At 53.2% G+C, this 18,456-nt stretch overlaps 3 protein-coding genes and 1 pseudogene across 3 annotated transcripts; 1 reads left to right on the top strand and 3 right to left on the bottom strand.

Moving 5' to 3' along the window:
- Positions 1–1,277: 1,277 nt before the first annotated feature.
- On the bottom strand, positions 1,278–3,070 carry LOC131088339 (GPI-linked NAD(P)(+)--arginine ADP-ribosyltransferase 1-like). The gene is made up of 2 exons (XM_058032359.1): positions 2,334–3,070; positions 1,278–1,341 (listed from the first exon to the last, which is right to left on the bottom strand). The coding sequence occupies exons 1-2, from the start codon at positions 3,068–3,070 to the stop codon at positions 1,278–1,280; spliced, it is 801 nt and encodes a 266-aa protein (XP_057888342.1).
- A 3,265-nt stretch (positions 3,071–6,335) lies between these two features.
- On the bottom strand, positions 6,336–7,790 carry LOC131088410 (erythroblast NAD(P)(+)--arginine ADP-ribosyltransferase-like). The gene is made up of 2 exons (XM_058032488.1): positions 7,049–7,790; positions 6,336–6,421 (listed from the first exon to the last, which is right to left on the bottom strand). The coding sequence occupies exons 1-2, from the start codon at positions 7,788–7,790 to the stop codon at positions 6,336–6,338; spliced, it is 828 nt and encodes a 275-aa protein (XP_057888471.1).
- Positions 7,791–14,543: 6,753 nt separating this feature from the next.
- LOC131088471 (erythroblast NAD(P)(+)--arginine ADP-ribosyltransferase-like) lies at positions 14,544–15,349 on the bottom strand. The gene is given in 2 exon segments (XM_058032616.1): positions 14,544–15,214; positions 15,217–15,349. Coding segments are annotated over 2 exon segments (804 nt in total).
- Positions 15,350–17,718: 2,369 nt separating this feature from the next.
- On the top strand, positions 17,719–18,456 carry LOC131088548 (erythroblast NAD(P)(+)--arginine ADP-ribosyltransferase-like; annotated as a pseudogene).

Consider the following 18,456-nt stretch of genomic DNA (forward strand, 5'->3'; position numbering starts at 1 on the left):
GCGCTGCTCACACCAGCACGGGACAGCCTGCCCTGCTCGTCCATCAGGGTGGGGACCTGACCCAAATGCACCTGTCCAGGACCTGAAGGAACCGAGCAGGGAAGCAACCAAATCCTTCTGGCAGTGGAAGCACTAAGAGCTTGGAGCTGTTGTCACACTGATCCATCAAATACATTTATGGACGAGATCCATACCAACATTCTCCTTCTGTCCCAGGGAAGAGGTGGCTGCCCCATCTCTGGTCATGTCCCAGGCCAGACTGGGTAGGGCCTGGAGCAGCCTGGCCCAGGGGAAGATGTCTCTGCCTATGGCAGGGCTGGCACCGGACGGGCTTTAAGGTCGCTCCATCCCAAACCATTGCAGAGCCCCCGGGGCCGGGATGGGGCGGGCGCTCGGCAGTGCCAGCAGCTCGTGCTGCCGCCTGTTGTTGGCACCCGGAACTGCAGCTGGTGGGGCGCATGCGCAGTGCTGCTGATTTCCCGGCGCTCGCTGCTGCCCTCCTGTGGGCAATTACTGAACTACAACTCCAGGAGATGAACGGGTAAAGAGGGAAAATCCCTGATTTGAATGAAAAAAGAGTTTCCTGAGTGAAACATCAAGGTTTTTTTTCCTAAACAAATGGGTGGTGCTGCCTCTGTCCCCATTTATCTATTTTATTGTTTATCCTTCTTCATTCTGTTTCTTTTTCTTTTTTTTCCTCCCAATTCTTCTTCTGAAGTGTTAGCTCAGATCAGGAATTTTGTAACTGGTCCCAAACAGATTATTCATCCTTTTTAATTGCACTGAACAGCCTCCACCAGCTCCCTCAGCCCTTCCTGGTGATCCAAACCCTTCCCCAGCCCCATCCCTTCCCTGGACACATTCCAGCCCTTCCAGGTCCTTTGTGAGGGGCTGCAGTGAAAAAGGAAATAGGGAGGAACATTTCTCCAGCATCTCTTTAAAGATCGAGGTTTGAAAAATAAACCTTTAAGTTCCCTCTAACAAAAACTCCAGGAAAGGTTTTATTTCAGGAAATGAGGCGCCCTGCAGGAGAGACATTATAGAAGCTGTAGCAGATACATCAGGTGAGCCAGCAACAAATTTTGCTAAACTATTGATACACCAGGCAAGCAAGGATCAAATTTCTGATAAACATTTGATACACCAGAAGAGCAAGGATCAAGTTTTTGATACATTTCTTATACGGCATGTGAGCAAACTGCAATTTATTGATGTAACAGGCGAGGCAGCCAAGGAGCGCTAGGAGGTGGCCATGGCATTGCCACTCCCAAACCCCTTTATTGGGAAGAGCCCAAGTAGCCCCAGGCACTGGCCAATCTCGGCTCTCCTGCACTGTTCTGGCTGCTCCAGCCCCCTGTGCTGGCCCTGCTGCCCTGGCATTGCTCCCTCACTGGACAGCTATCAGAGGGGCTTCCCCAAGATGGACACCTTGTTACAGTGACCATGGTGGCCACAGAGACCATGGTGGCTGCGGTGACCTTGGTCACCTTGGAAACCACACTGGCCACAGTGGCCTCAGTAGTTACAGTGACCACAGTAGCCACAGTGGGCACGGAGACATCATGGGTCACTATGGGCACAATGGCCATGCTGACCATGGTGGTTCCAATGCCCAGAGTGGCCAGATTGGTCATAGAAGCCAAAGTGGCCCCAGTGGCTGTAGTGGTAATAATGGCCACAGTGGTCACACGGGACAAAGGGACCATAGTGGTCATAATGGCCTCGGTAGCCTTGGTGGCCTCAGTTCCCTGGGGGTCCTTGTGGCCTTCATGGTCATGTTGGCCACAGTGGCCCCCAGGACCACAGTGACTTTGGTGGCCTCGTGGCTTAGAGGGTTCCAATGGCCACTGCCATGGCTATGGTGGCCAGGAGAAGCCACCCAAGCCAGGGGGAGTTCCTATGGAGGTTCCCACCTGTGGGGACAAAGAGAGTGGTCAGGGGGATCATGGGATGAGAGGGTCAGTTGGGTCAGGAGGGCCATGGGGAAAGGGACAGGGGTAAGGGGGGACCCTGAGGCTGTGAGATCAGAGGGGGCCATAATGAGCCCTTTCCTCTGTGCCCAACCATGGGCAACCTTGTTGTCCCAATTCAAGTAGGTGTTCCCAGCACTGGATGTCCCTGTTCCCCTCACCTGCCACTGGGTGTCCCCAACCCCTGTGCCCAAACAATGCTGTCCCTGACCTTGTCCCCAGCTTTGGGTGTCCTGCCTCCCAGCCACAGTGGGTGTCCCTGTCTCCTCTGGGTCATGGGTGTCCACAGCACCGTGTGTCCTTGTCCCCAACCCTCACTGAGTGTCCCCATCCCCCCAGGTTGTTCCCATGATGTCACCTCGCAGCCACTCGCAGTTGTAGTTGCTGGAGTTCCCGGTGGAGCGAAGCTCAATCTGCACCTTCTTCCCTTCCCTGGTGACTTTGGAGACTTCAAAGGTCTCAAAGGGTGGGATCAGCACCTCCTTCTCACTTTGATTGAAGGAGAACTTCTGGATATCTGCTCCATGGCACGTGTACACCTCAAACATTGTGACGTTCCCATAACCCTGGGCCACCGTTTTGTCCAGAGACGATGAAGCAAATTGACCAAAGCGGACTTTATCACCAGGTGTCACATTGAACTGGACTGTCCTCACCCCACGGAACACATCTTGACACTCATGAGGGCATCTCAGCTTCTGGAGGGCCTGGGTCAGCAGGAAATGCAGTGTTTTGAAGTGAAAGTTGTCCCGGTATTCCTGGCGGGAGCGCCCAGCCTCGCGCACGGCCGGGTTGAGCTGCTTGTGCACATCCCCCATTGTGTAGGCCATGAGGGCAATGGCCTGGTCATTGGTCAGAGGGGATGAAGAGGAGCCCCGCTTCTGCCATTCAGCCCTGGCCTTCACCCAGGCCTGGGAAAACTCCTTGTTCTCCTGGAACTCGGAAACATTGAGGGCTGGCAAGGCCTCAGTCATGGCAGGGCCACAGTTGAGGTACTGGTCATCAAAGGAGTTCTGGGCCATGTCCAGGGGCACCACCTTGATGGCCGCAGTGGCCACGCTCATTGCCAGCAGTGCCAGCGTGTGAGTCAAGGGGACCATGGAGATGAGAGGCCACAGTGGCCAGTGTGAGACACTGTGGGACACAGAGGACAGACTGTGTGACACAGAAAAGACATTGGGGGATACCAGGGGAGGCTGGGAGGACACTGATGGGCACCAGGAGACACTGATGGGACAGAGGGGGATGCTGAGGGACATGATGGGACATGGGGAGGCTTCCTTGGGGAGGGGCTGGAGAGGGACAGTGGGGTCAGCCTAGGGAGGGGGTCACCCTGGCCAGGAGATCCCAGGATGTTTCCTAAGACCCTGATCCTGGGGTCACTCCTGGCGGCCCTGGTGTCCTCCAGTCCCCCCAGGGACCCCAATCCCACTCCCACAGTTTTGGGTCATTCCCCTGGGGTCCCCTCAGCCCCCTCAAGACCCCAGTCCAAATCTGGGGTCACTCTCTGAACCCCCAGTATCCCTCTCAGCCCATCCCGAGACCCCATTCCCATTCCCAGTCTGGTGTCCCCTTTTGGAGTTATTGGAAATTATACACCCCAGGACCCCATCCCAAATCCCAGGATCACCCTCTGCACCCTGCAGTGTCCACCAGCCCTCCCATGGCTGCAGTCACACTCCCAGTTCCCCCCTGCTGCCCCCCAGAGCCCTGTGAACCCCAGTCGCATGTCCCCCAGCATTCCCCAGCTTCCTGAAGACTCCAACCCCTTATCACATTCTCCCCCAGGGTCCCCCCAGTGACCCCCAGGACTCCAACCCCACATCGCATTCTCCCCCAGAGTCCCCCCAGTGTCCCCCAGCGCCCCAGTACCGATGTAACGTTTTCCTCTCCCCCCCTCCCTGTGTGCCCTGGGGTGCCCCCAGCCCCTGATACCAAAATCAGCTGGAGTGAACTCCCTGACGGAACTGGAGGTATCAAAAAGCTGGAATTCTTGATCAGCTCAGACTCACTGCAGATCTCTCCTGGCCCTGCAGCTCAGAGGGACTTTGCCACTTCTATCTACTGTACTTATAAATATTTATTAAAATAGGCTTCTTAGCTAATACAAAACCCGCACATTTCCTGTAAATAAGTGTCATGGCTCCGCCTCTTCTTTTATTTTTCTGGAGAATTCCTAAGAAGTCATCTGGAGGTCATTTTCACTTATTGTCACAGTATTCCAGATGTCGTCACCCACACTTCCGGTTTTTGGGTGGCGCTGTTCCTTCTGTGTCACCAAACTCGTAAAAAACCCCTCTGTAGTTCCCCATTTTCTCTTTCTCCACTGCTTTGAGCCATGTTTATTGTGCTCTGTAAATACTTTTAAAACCTTTCATCATTTTTGCCAGTCAGACTTTAGGCTCTACCCAGTACCTTCAGTATGCGGGGAAAAGCCACACTGTGAAAAGCCAAGGATCCTCACAGCAATCTTAAAACTTGATTCCAATAAAGGGACAGAGTTTCCACAGCCATATCCCTCTGGGGTTTCTCTCTCGAGGATTCAGAGAGCAAAGCTTCCTTTTATCCCAAACTCCCGTCCGCATGTTGCCTTCATCCTTTCCACATTGGCTGAGGTAGCAGGAAGGTGCAGCTGTCCCAAACCACCTACCCCATATCCCCCTTGAAGCTGTCATTTTCTCCCGAAGTTCAGAAGATCAGGCTGTCAGGGTTATGGAATTGACTTTGTGAAGACCCATTTCTCTAATTACGTGAATGGTCAGGACTACCAACCTTTCTGGTCAAACCACTAGGGTTCTGTGACAAAGTTCATGTCTGCTCATGCAGAGATGTCAAGACCCATTTTGAAGACACTGACAACAATTTCTCCTAAAGATTCCCAACCCTCTGAGTCCTTTTTCAAAGACATCACCACCCATCTTTCCTATAAAATCCTTCCCTGTGATGGTGGTGATGCCCTGGCACAGGCTGCCCAGAAAAGCTGTGTCTGCCCCATCCCTGGCCTGTGCGGTCCCTGGAGCAGCCTGGCCCAGGGGAAGATGTCCCTGCCCATGGCAGGGCTGGCACCGGACGGGCTTTAAGGTCGCTCCATCCCAAACCATTGCAGAGCCCCCGGGGCCGGGATGGGGCGGGGTGGGCGCTCGGCAGCGCCAGTAGCTCGTGCTGCCGCCTGCTGTTGGCACCCGGAACTGCAGCTGGGAGCCGTGCATGAGCAGCGCCACTAATTTCCCGCGCTCGCTGCTGCCCTCCCGTGGACAATTCCCGAACCGCAACTGCCAGAATCCCCAAATCCCAGAATGGGTCAGGCTGGAAGGACCCAGACGGGGGACCTGGCCCAACATCCCAGCTCAAGCAGTGTCATCCCTGAGCACAGGATTGGGTCCAGAGCAGCTCAGACCTGGACATGGCACTCCTGATGTGCCTCACTGGGCAGGACAGAGGGGCACAAACACTCCCTGACCTCCTCACCCCATTCTTCCTGATGCCCCCTGGATCCCTCCTGGCCCAAGGACACATGGCCAGCTCCACTGGCCACTCAGCCCCACGTTCTTCTCCAGAGCTGCCCCAGCAGGTCCCCACCAGCCAGGATGGGCACTGGGGACAGTCCCTCCCCAGGGACAGGACCTAACCTTCCCTCTTGAACCTCTCAATTTCCAGTTTTTAACATCCCCCTGACGTAAAGGTTATGGCAGTATGCTCTGCCTGGAATGGGGCCAAGGAACAATGTCACATTTGTGGCCATCAGGGCTGCATTGAGAGGGGTCTGCTGTTGATTTTGGTGCTGAATTGGGCTAAAACCAGCCCAAATCACCAACCACGAATTGGCAAGTGAGGGTGAATCGCCAGTGGTGGGCCATGCCATCCATCATCTGACCCTGGCAATGTCCAGTACCTTTTCACACAGAGATACCACTCCCCTATTCCTGCTTGGGATGAAATGTGTATGATGTTCCTCCTTTAGGATGTGGATGCTGCCCAGGGTTCTTCCTCAAGGTTGTGAAAAAGAAGCATTCCCACAAGCGTTGGTGTGGGGAGTGACATTGAGACCTGCTTAGGAAGTGTCACTTTTTCCTCGCTTTGTCAGATTTATTTCATGGAATAGTTTTGATTGAATTATTTAATACAATTGCATTTCAAAGTGGTATTGGTAGCCACGGTGGCTGTGGTAGCCTTGTGGCTGAAGGATTCTAGGTGATCACGGTGGCCGCAGTGACCTTGGTGGTAATTGTGACCATGATGGCCAGAGTGGCTGTGGTGGCCTTGGTAGCCTTGGTGGTCTCATTTTTCTGGGGTTCCTGGTGGTCTTGGTGATCATGGTGCCCACAGTGGCCACAGTGACCTTGGAGGCCATGGTGGTCTCGTGGCTCAGAGGATCCCAGTGGCCACTGCCAAGGCTGTGGTGGCCAGGAGGAGTCCTCTGAGGTTGAAGGTGGCCCTGAGGACACTCCCACCTGTGAGACAAAAAGAGGGACATCAGGGGAACCATGTGGGGAGTGAGGGGGTTGGGGACATGCATATTGGAGGGTTAGGGGTGACAGGAGAAATGGGGGCCATGAAGTGACAGGGTGTCAGTGGAGGCACAGGGTGGTACAGGGCCTGAGGAGGTCAAGGTGGGCTTCGAGGCAATAGGGGTCAGGGGGAGTCAGGGGGTGCCATGGTGGGTGAAAGGGTGTGACAGGGTTTCAGGAAGGGATATGAGGGTTCCCAGCTCACCCACATCCAGCACACAGGGCCCATCCCCACAGCACTGCCTTTGGTGGGGAGGGACAGAATCAGAATGGGGACATCCCTGTCTCTGTCCCTGCTGTCCCCTGGCAGGGCTGTCCCTGTTGTCAAACCCTCACTCAGTGTCCCCACCCCCTGTGCCCTGTTCTGAGTGTCCCCTGTCCACAGCTGGTGTCCCCAGAACTGGGTATCCCTGTCCTTGCCTGCAGCCATGGGTGTCCTTGTCCCACCTACACTGTGGGTGGCCATGTCCCTGTCCCACAGGCCCAGTGAGTGCCATTGTCCCTGTGCCTTCTCGTGGGTGTCCCCAAGGCCACAGTGGGTGTCTCCATCCCCCCAGGTTGTGGTGTCACCTTGCAGCCACTCGCAGTTGTAGTTGCTGGAGGTCCCATTGGAGCGGAGCTGAATCTTCCTCCCCTTTCCTATATTGCTGACGTTGACAACCTTAAAGGTCTCAAAGGGTGGGATCAGAACCTCACCAGGAGAGTGGGAGAATAGCTGGATCTCTGTGCCATGGCAGGTGTACACATGGAAAACTGTGTCATTCCCAGAGTACCCGTGATTTCTTTTCATCCGTGATGCTGACATGAATTGACCGAACCGGACAAAGTCACCGGGCTCTGCCTTGAACTGGACACCTTCCACGTGGCAGTACATGATGTGACACTGCTGTCCCCGAGTGTCCCTCAGCATCAACAGGGCTTGGGTCAGCAGGAAATGCAGCGTTTTGAAGTGGAAGTTGTCTCGGTATTCCTGGCTGGAGCGCCCGGCCACACGCACAGCATCATTGAACATGCTGCGGAGGCCATCCATTGTGAAGGCCATGATGGCGGTGGCCTGGTCTGGGGTCAGAGGGGACTCAGGGGGCCCCCGACTCTGCCACTCAGCTGCAGCCTTTACCCAAACCTGGGCAAACTTCTCATTCTGTTTGAACTCAGAGCGGTTGAGGGCCGGCAATGCCGCCCTCATGGCAGGGCCACAGCCCTGGTACTGGTCATCAAAGGAGTCAGGGGCCATGTCCAGGGGGATCACATCGACAGCCGTGGTGGCCATGGCCATTGCCAGCAGTGCCAGGGTCTGAGCCAGGGGGGCCATGGTGGGGAGAGGCCACAGGGACCTGGCGGACACAGAGGAGACAAGGGGAGGGTTCATCAGTGAGGGACTGGGGAGGGGAGTGGGGTCAGCCCAGGGGGAAAGGAGGCACTCCTGGCCAGCAGACCCCTGGGCATGTCTGGGGTCCCTAAACCCAAATCCTGGGGTTATTTATGCGTCTCTGATGTCTCCATGCCCCCGGGATTCCAATTCCAAACCCACAGTACCATGTCTTCCTGCCTCCAGAAGCCCAATCCTACTGCCATGACTCCATAATCCCCAGCAGGATTCCAACCCAAATCCTTGGGTCATTCCCTGAGCCCCTCAGTCTTCCCCTCGGCTCATGCCCAGACCTCACTCCCACTCCCCTTCCCCAATTTCTTCGGTGTCACCCCAACACCTCAACCCAAATCCAGGCATCACCTTCTCCCCCACAGTGTCTTTTAGGGCCCCTCATGACCCCAATCCCACTCCCACCATCCCCTGTCCCCCCGCATTTTCCCCCAGAGCCCCCCATTACCCCAATCCCAGACCTGTGACTCCCCAGTGTCCCCCCATGTGCACTATCCCAATTGCTCAGTCCCATGTCCCCAGCAAGTGTCCTCAGCTCTCCCCCCAGCCCCGATACCAAAATCAGCCGGAGTGAACTCCCTGATGGAACTGCAGGTATCAGAAAGCTGGAATTCTTTATCAGCTCAGACTCACAGTGGATCTCTCCTGGTCCTGCAGGTCACGGGGGAGTTTGCCACAGGGTCTTCATCCACCACAACTGCAAATGTTCGTTATAATGTGTCCCTCACCTAGCACAGAAACAGCACTTTTCCTAGCAATAATTTGCATGGCTCCACCTCTTTCTTGAAATCCTTTTATGGTCCTGGAGAGTTCTAATAATGAGTTTTCTCAGTGTGCCCCAATATGCCAGAAGACCTCAGCTTGAACTTTCACTTTTGGCAGACATTGCTGCTCTTTCTGTGTTAAAGAATTTGCCAAAAACGCCTCACAGGAGTGCCCTTTATCTCTTTCTCCACAAGTTCCAGCCACCTTTGCCCCGCTCTGCTCACACTTCTACATCCATTCATTGTTTTTTGCTCATTCTTCTTTAAGCTCTATGCAGCACCTTCAGGATAACTCAAATTTTCTATTCTCTCTCCTACTGCTCACCCTCCAGGACCCAAATCTCACCATCCCATGTTCCCCCACTTTCTCCCAGTCCCACCCCCACTGCTCACTGAGTTACTGTCACACCTCAGATACCAACTGGGTTCGTTATCAGATGACATCCCTGTAGGCACCTTGAGCCTGGGGATGATCTCTTGGAGGAGTACCTGGGTGATTTCCCTAGCCTTGTTGTTGTGGCAGGAGAAGTTCTGGACCCCAAAAAAGGAATCCACCAAAACCATGAGATACCTGAGCCCATGTTGCCATGGTAGCTCAGAAAAGCCATTTGCCAGTAATCCCCAGAAGTGTTTCGTCTTTCAGTGACGCCTGGAGGGAATGGTTTTGAATTCAAAGGGTTTTTTTGAAAACAGATCTGGCATTGCTCTGTAACATACCTGACTGTTTTGTCCTACAGACACGGAGGATCTGAGGCTGCAGACCTGTCCCCATCTCATCAATTCCCCAGAGATTTGCTGGTGCTTTTCTCCTTTACAAATTGCAGCATCAGTTGGGGAGGGCCGGACCTGGCTATTGGGAGTTACCTCTCACCTACCCACCCATCCACCCTCTTTATTGTGGGCTTTTAGATAAGCAGCCAATTTTAAATCTGCCCAACTCTATCCAGGCCTCACCTCTGGCAGTGAAATTCCTTTCTCAGGAATTAAGACCAGGATGCTTTGTTGTGGAACCTCTTGTGCAGTTTTAATGCAAGTCTATTTTTCACAGGGATTTGTCAATCCCCAAGCTGGTGTGCCCTGGATTGTAGTACAGCCACATTTTGGGCAGCTGGGAGGAATCAAGGAGGGATGATAATTCCTTTTTGCATTTAATTGGAGATCCTTGTGCTGTTAATTGGCTTCTTTCTTTGTATATGGCTCCATGGACATGAGCAATGCTCAAAGCAGATGGTGAGTTCCTATGTTTGCTCTTTTTCTCACTGCCAATTCTAGAGCTCTTTGTAATATGTCAAGTTCTGCTCCTTGTTCCACATCTTCTTGCAGTTACAGCGAGCAGAGTATATACCATAAAGTTTTGTCTCAAATTGAATTTCCTGGCCTCTTGAATGAGGAGTACTGTTGCTGCTATGGCCCAAAGACATCTGAGCCAATCCTGGCTGATGTCAACTTTTTTGAAAAAACACCCCACAGGTCACCCAGAATGATCTTTGAGTTGGACTCCTGAGAAAGGACATGGGTTCTGTAACTCAGAGATGGCCCTGATGTCCACATCTCCCATGGGATTTCTTCTCCTTTCAGCTTTTTGTGTATCAATGACAGCAGCAGGCGCTGGGTGTCCTAGCTACTATCCAGCGGCCCAAAGAAGTGAGTGTGATACAGTCCAGGGCACATCAGTTTGGGGATTGACAAATCCCTGTGAAAAATAGACTTGCATTAAAGCTGCACAAGAGGTTCCGCAACAAAGCATCCTGGTCTTAATTCCTGAGAAAGGAATTTCACTGCCAGAGGTGAGGCCTGGATAGAGTTGGGCAAATTCAAAATTGGCTGCTTATCTAAAAGCCCACAATAAAGAGGGTGGATGGGTGGGTAGGTGAGAGGTAACTCCCAATAGCCAGGTCCGGCCCTCCCCAACTGATGCTGCAATTTGTAAAGGAGAAAAGCACCAGCAAATCTCTGGGGAAATGATGAGATGGGGACAGGTCTGCAGCCTCAGATCCTCCGTGTCTGTAGGACAAAACAGTCAGGTATGTTACAGAGCAATGCCAGATCTGTTTTCAAAAAAACCCTTTGAATTCAAAACCATTCCCTCCAGGCGTCACTGAAAGACGAAACACTTCTGGGGATTACTGGCAAATGGCTTTTCTGAGCTGCCATGCCAACATAGGCTCAGGTATCTCATGGTTTTGGTGGATTCCTTTTTTGGGGTTCCAGAACTTCTTCTGTTATACCAACAAGGCTAGGGAAGTCACTCAGACACTTCCCCAGGAGATCATCCCCAGGCTCAAGGTGCCTACAGGGATGTCTGTTGAGGGATTTTTGCAGGAAAATGGATGCAGTGCCCAAGCCAGCCTTTATGGGGTCTGAGTAGAATTTCACATTGTCCCCCATAGCTTGAAAATAGGAAGAGCCTCCTCAGGAGAAAAACATGTCCAGGATGTGGGGCACGCTAAGACAGAGCAAAAAACCGCAGCAGAGTGCATGAAGGCAAAATAGCAACCCACAGCGAGATGCATGAAGAAAGAAGACTAACCCATCAACTGAAGGCTTGAAATGCATGCACAGCTAGGCTAAACCAATTATTCATTAGCTTGAGGGGCAAACAGTAGAACAAAGCATAAATACACTTTGTTCTTGTAATAAATTTGACTTCACTTGATCATATTGATCATGGCGTGATGTCCCATTGCTGATCCTCTGCAGATGGCATCTGATAGGCGAATAGGGGACCCCAAGTGGTATCTGAGGTGTGACTGCAATTCAGTGAGCAGTGGGGAGTGGGACTGGGGGAACTGGGAGGATATGGGATGGTGGGATTGGGGACCTGAAGGGTCAGCAATAAGAGAGAGAATAGAAAGTTTGAGATCCCTGTCATAGTTTGACACTGGGACAATGCCAGTGTCGCAGTGAAAATATATTCTCCCTAGTGTCTACTCTGAGATGTGACCAGAAACAGTGCAAAGCAGGCTCCAGCTTAGGAATAAAGGAAAAAAAAAATCTTTATTAACTTACAATATGTAAAAGAAACACAGAACTCAGAATGAAAACCTTCCAAAAATATTCCTCTACCTCCCCACAATTTCCAACACATCACAGTAAGACAAAGCCTTGGACTCTCAATTCAGTTAGCACCCCTCAGGTAATCAACTCTCAGTCTCTCATCACCCTTCAGATAACCAATTCTCATTTCATCACGAAGAGAGGATGCCCTCTTGTGCCATAGGCTTCCCCTGGAAACACAGTTGAAACCTCTTGTGTTTCCATGTCACACATGGCACCGCCCAGAGATCATTTGCCCTTGTGACATCTTCCTTCCATGCCCAGTACTCTCACAACTGCACATGGACCAGAGCTGCTTCTAGGGTTCTCTTTTTAAGGATGCTTTGCCCAGTTCCAAAAAAGCAACAGTCTCTCACTTTCAGGACACCAGTCCCCTCCAGATTCACCCCCTGGGGCCGAGGGGTGTCAAGAACAGAGATCATCTTCTTCCCTGAAGACAGAGGGCACCACCACCACCATCCTCACCCATTGACTCTGTTCACACACTCCAAGACATTGCCTCCCCCTAGATGCCATCTCTGTGTCACAGGAAAAAATGGTTCTGTCCATGGCTATACAAGAGAAGTCCAGCCAAAGGCCACTCCATCACCTCATCTCACCCAAGATTCTTCTCCAATTCTCTTGTGGCCCATTTCCTCTGATATCATCTCTATCTCTTCTTCTCCAATTCTCTTGTGGCCCATTTCCTCTGATCTCATCTCTATCTCCCTTCTCATCCAACTTCAGGAGGATCAGCATTTGTAAGGTTTCCATCATCCAAGAAAAGGCTTAAAAATCTCAGGCTCTGCCTGTCTGGAACTCCCATGCTGCCCTGCTGGGCACCTTCTCACTGCACCCCACCCTTCTCCTTCTCCGCTGGCTGTGCTATCAAATTTCATGGTGGCACAGGCATAGGCACCAGCTTGTTCTCTCTCTCTCCTCCAGGGATGGTGGGGATGGGGGGGTTGGGGACCAATGACTCTTGATGCTCCTCCACCCTTCCATCGGCAGGGCCCTGGCTCACCTCACCCGGCTGCATGGCTTCCCCTCCCCCACCCAGCCCACAGCAGCTGGGCAAGGGAGGTCTGAAACTTTCACTGACGGGAACCAAAAGAAAGTTTTCCTGGGAGTTCTCTGCTTTTAACCCCCTGCCCTGTGCTCTCAGAGGTATATCCATGTCCTCAGTGGCCACACCAGGTGCCAATATTCACACCTGATCACGTATTGGTTTAACCACAACATCACACAAAACTCATTTCATCTCAAACCAGGACACTGAGGTACCAGGAAGATGCAGCTGTCCCAAACCCCCTAACCCACATACCTATTGAAGCTATCATTGTCTCCCAAAGTTCAGAAGTTCAGGCTGTCTGGGTTATGGAATTGACTGTGTGGGGACCCTTTTCTCTTATTAGCTGAAAGTTCAGGACTTCAAACATTCTGGTCAAACCACCACGGTTCTGTGGCAAACTTCATGTCTTCTCATGCAGAGATATCAAGAGCCATTTTGAAGACACTGACAACAATTTCTCCTAAAGACCCCCAAACATTTGAGTCATTTTTCAAAAACATCACCACCCATCTTTCCTATAAAATCCTTCCCTGTGATGGTGGTGATGCCCTGGCACAGGCTGCCCAGAGAAGCTGTGGGTGCCCCATCCCTGGCTGTGTCCAAGGCCGGGCTGGGCCGGGCCTGGAGCAGCCTGGCCCAGGGGAAGATGTCCCTGCCCATGGCAGGGCTGGCACTGGACGGGCTTTAAGGTCACTCCATCCCAAACCATTGCAGAGCCCCTGGGGCCGGGATGGGGGGGGCGGACACTTGGCAGTGCCAGCAGCTCGTGCTGCCGCCTGCTGTTGGCACCCAGGACTGCAGCTGTAGGCAGCGCATGCCCAGTGCTGCTGATTTCCCCGCGCTCGCTGCTGCCCCGCGGTGGAAAATTCCCAAACCACAACTGCCAGAATCCCCAAATCCCAGAATGGGTCAGGCTGGAAGGACCCAGACGGGGCACCTGGCCCAACCTCCCAGCTCAGGCAGTGTCATCCCTGAGCACAGGATTGGGTCCAGAGCAGTTCAGACCTGGACACGGCACTGGTCAGACCTGGTCACAGCGCTCCTGATGTGCCTCACTGGGCAGGACAGAGGGGCACGATCAATCCCTGACCTCCTCACCCCATTCTTCCTGATGCCCCCTGGATCCCTCCTGGCCCAAGGACACACTGCCCCCTACATTGGTCACCCACCAGCATCCCCAGATTCTTCCCCAGCAGGTCCCCACCAGCCAGGATGGGCACTGGGGACAATCCCTCCCCAGGGACAGGACCTAACCTTGCCCTCTTGAACCTCCCAATTTCCAGCTTTTAAGGTGCACCTGAAGTACAGGATGAGCTGGATGCTTTGCCTGGAATGGGGCCAAAGGACAATGCCACATTTCTGGCCATCAGGGCTGCATTGAGTGGGGTCTGCTGTTGATTTTGGTGCTGAATTGAGCCAAAACCAGCCCAAATCACCAAACCTGAACTGGCAAGTGAGGGTGGATCACCAGAGCTGGGCCTGGCCATCCATCAGCTGACCATGGGAATGTCCATTTCCCTCTCTGACAGAGATTCCCCTCCCCTATTCCTGCTTGGAATGAAATGTGTATGACGTTCCTCCTTTAGGATGTGGACACTCACCAAGGTTCTTCCTCAAGGCTGCAAAAAAGAGACATTCCCACAAGTTTTGGGGGGGTGAGTGGCATCGAGGCCTGCTTAGGAATTGTCACTTTTTCCTGTCTTTGTCAGATTTATTTAATGGAATAGTTTTGATTGAATTTTTTAATACAATTGCATTGCAAAATGGTATTGGTAGCCACAGTGGCTGTGGTAGCCTTGTGGCTGAAGGATTCTAGGTGATCATGGTGACCACAGTGACCTTGGTGGTTATAGTGACCATGGTGGCCAGAGTGGCTGTGCTGGCCTTGGTAGCCTTGGTGGCCTCGTTTCTCTGCAGGTCCTGGTGGTCTTGGTGATTGGGGAGGCCACAGTGACCTTGGAGGCCATGGTGGTCTCGAGGCTCAGAGGATCCCAGTGGCCACTGCCAAGGCTGTGGTGGCCAGGAGGAGTCCTCCAAGGTGAAAGGTAGCCCTGGGGATGCTCCCACCTGGGGGACAAAGAGGGGCATCAGGGGTACCATCAACGCGAATTCACCAGACCGGACACTGTTGTCACACTGTGCCTTGTACCAGGCGTCACACACATTTAGGAACGTGTTCCAACACTGCCCTTTCTGATCATCCCTCAGCGTGGCCAGGGCATCGGTCAGCAGGAAATGCAGCGTTTTGAAGTGGAAGTTGTCCCAATATTCCTGGTGGGAGCGCCTGGCCACACACAGGGCATCATTGAATGTTCTGAGGTAAGTCATTCTGAGGTCAGTCATTGTGAAGGCCATGATGGCAGTGGCCTGGTCTGGGGACACAGGAGACACAGGGGGGCCCCAACTCTGCACCTTGGCTGCAGCCTTTACCCAAACCTCAGCAAACTCCTTGTTCTGCTGGAACTCAGAGTTGTAGAGGGCCCTGCCTTCATGGCAGGGCCACAGCCCTGGTACTGGTCATCAAAGGAGTCAGGGGCCATGTCCAGGGGTATCCCTTTGACAACAGTGGTGGCCATGGCCATTGCCAGCAGTGCCAGGATCTGAGCCAGGGTGGCCATGGAGGGGAGAGGCCACAGGGACCAGGGTGGGACACTGGGGGACACAGAGGGGACATGGGGGAGACAAGGGGAGGGTTCATCAGTGAGGGACTGGGGAGGGGAGTGGGGTCAGCCCAGGGGGAAGGGAGGCACTCCTGGCCAGCAGACCCCTAGGCATGTCCGGGGTCCCTGATCCTGAATCCTGGGGTTACTTATGCCTTTCCAATGTCCCCCAGCCCCAGGGACCCCAATCCCAATCCCACAGCACCATGGTCCCCCAGAAGCCCAATCCTACTCCCATGACTAAAAGTCCCTCACCTGACAAAGGACCCCAACTCAAATCCTGGGGTCACTCCCTGAGCCCCGCAGTGTCCTCCTAGGCCCATCCCCAGCCCCCAATCCCACTCCTCTTCCCCAATTTTTGGTGTCACCCCAAGACCTCAGCACAAATCCAGGCATAGCCCTCTGCCCCCACAGTGTTTCCCAGCCCCCCTATCACTCCAATGCTACTCCCACCATCCCATGTCCCCCCTCATTTTCCCCCAGAGCCCCCCATTGCCCCAATCCCAGACCTGTGACTCCCCCAGTTTCCCCCCAGCACCGCAATCCCAATCCCTCAGTCCCGTGCCCACCCCCAAGAGTGCCCAGGGGTCCCCCCAGCCCCGATACCAAAATCAGCCAGAGTGAGCACCCAGATGGAACTGCTGGTATCAGAAAGCCAGAAATCTTTATCAGCTCAGACTCACAGCAGATCTCTCCTGGTCCTGCAGGTCACGAGGGACTTTGCCATGGGGTATTATCCACCACAATTATGAATATTCATTACACTTTGCCTCACCCGGTACAGAAACTTCACCTTTCCTATTAATAATTTGCATGGTTCTGCCTCTTTCTGGAAATCCTTTTATGGTCCTGGAGAGTTCTAAAAATGAACTTTCTCAATGTGTTCTCTCAATAGGGTCCTGGGAGGTGAGAAATGAGACAGAAAATAGAAAGTTTCAGATCCCTCAATGGTGCTGGATAGGGCTTAAAGAAGAACTAGTGAAAAACAATAAAAAGATGTAAAAGTGTGGACACAACAGACCAAAGGTTACTGCAACTTGTGAAGTAACAAATAAAGCAAACCCAGTGAGGGCTTTTTGGCAAGTTCTAGTACACTGGAGGAGCAGCGCTCGCCCAAAACGAAAGTTCAGCGTGAGGTCATCTGGCATATTGGGGCACTCAGTGAAAACCACATCCTGACACCAAATTTTTATGACCTTCCAGGATAATAGAATTTTTTTTCTTAAAAGTGGCAGAACCATGCAGATTATTTATGGGGCAAATGCTAGTTTTGTATTAGCTAAGAACCTCATTGTAATGAATATTTATAATTCCAATGGATAAAGAACCTGTGGCAAAGTCCCTCCCTGACTTGCAGGACCAGGAGAGATCTGCTGTGAGTCTGAGCGGAGAAAGAATTCCCGTATTTTGATACCTCCAGTTCTATCAGGGAGTTAGCTCCAGCTGATTTCATATCAGGAATGGTGAACACTGGAGACACTCAAGGAGGGGAACACAGGCCTGGGATTGCAGAGTGGGGCATGGAGGGCTCCACAGAGACATTGTGGGGGCAGGGGGTGAGCCCTAGATTTGGGTTGGGGTCCTGGGGTGACATGAAATGGGTAATGCAACTGGGAGCAGGACTTGGATCTGGGAGAGAGACCTGAGGGGCAATGGGGCCAGTGAGGAAGTGGCTTTAGGAATTTGGGTGAAATCCCAGAGGGGCCTGGGGTCACAAGAGGCTTGTAGAGGATTGGGAGCAGGATTGAGGTCCCAGGGAGCACTGGGAGGACATCAGAAGAGTAAACACAGGACTGGGATTGCAGTTGCACTGCTGAAGGGACACTGGGGGAATCACAGGACTGAGATTGGAGTCATGGGGGAGCTGGGAAACACTGTCGGGGCAGAGGATGATGCTGGATTTGTGTTGAGGTCCTGAGGTGACAGCAAAGAAATTGGGGACTGGAAGTGTGATTGGTGTCTGGGGACGGGCTTAGGGGAACAATGGGGGGATGCTCAGGAAGTCACCCCAAGATTTGGGTTGGGATCCTGCAGGGGCTCAGGGACTTGTAGTGATGGGAGTAGGATTGGGCTTCTGGAGGCCACGGTACTGTGGGATTGGGGTCTCTGGGGCTGGGAGATGCTGCGGAGGGATAAGTAAACCCAGGATATGGGATCAGGGACCCTGGACATGCCCAGGGGTCTGATGGCCAGGAGTGCCTCCCTTCCCCCTGGGCTGACCCCACTCCCCTCCCCAGTCCCTCACTGAGGAACCCTCCTTTTGTCTCCTCTGTGTGTCCTCTGTGTTCCCCAGTGTCCCACACAGTTCCCTGTGGCCTCTCCACTCTATGGCTGTCCTGGCTCAGATCCTGGCACTGCTGCCAATGGCCATGGCCACTGTGATCAAGGAGGTGGTGTCCCTGGATGTGGCCAGGGACTCCTTCGATGACCAGTATCAGGGCTGTCACCCTGCCATCACTGCAACATTGCTGGCCCTCAACTGCTCTGAGTTCTACCAGAATTGTGTCTTTGCCCAGATCTGGGTGAAGGCTGTGGCCAAGTGGCAGATGTGGGGGCCCGCTGTGACCTCTCTGTCCCCAGGCCAGGCCACCACCATCATGGCATAGACAGTGGATGGCATGTCCAACATCTTCAATGACGCCATGTGCGTGGCCAGGCGCTCCCGCCAGGAATACCGGGACAACTTCCACTTCAAAATACTGCATTTCCTGCTGACGGATCCCCTGGCCATGCTGAGGGACGCTCAGAAAGGGCAGCGTTTTGACGTGTTCAGTGGGCATGTGGGGTCTGGTTCGACAGACAGCGTGGCAACACGGTCCAATTCAGTGAATTCACATCAACATGGCTGCGCAAACCAAATTGCCAGGTCTTTGGGAAGGAGACAGTGTTCGAGGTGCACACGTGCCACCGTGTGGACATCACTTCTTCTCTGAAAGTCCAGGAGTCAGGGGATGCTGACCCCACCCTTCATGACCTTTGAGGTCACTGAAGTCACCCAGTACAGGGAGAGGATGTACATCCATCTCCACTCCACCGCGAACTTCAGCAAATACAACTATGAGTGA

The sequence above is a fragment of the Melospiza georgiana genome, chromosome 1 (assembly GCF_028018845.1).
Source record: "Melospiza georgiana isolate bMelGeo1 chromosome 1, bMelGeo1.pri, whole genome shotgun sequence".
Classification (NCBI taxonomy): Eukaryota; Metazoa; Chordata; class Aves; order Passeriformes; family Passerellidae; genus Melospiza; species Melospiza georgiana.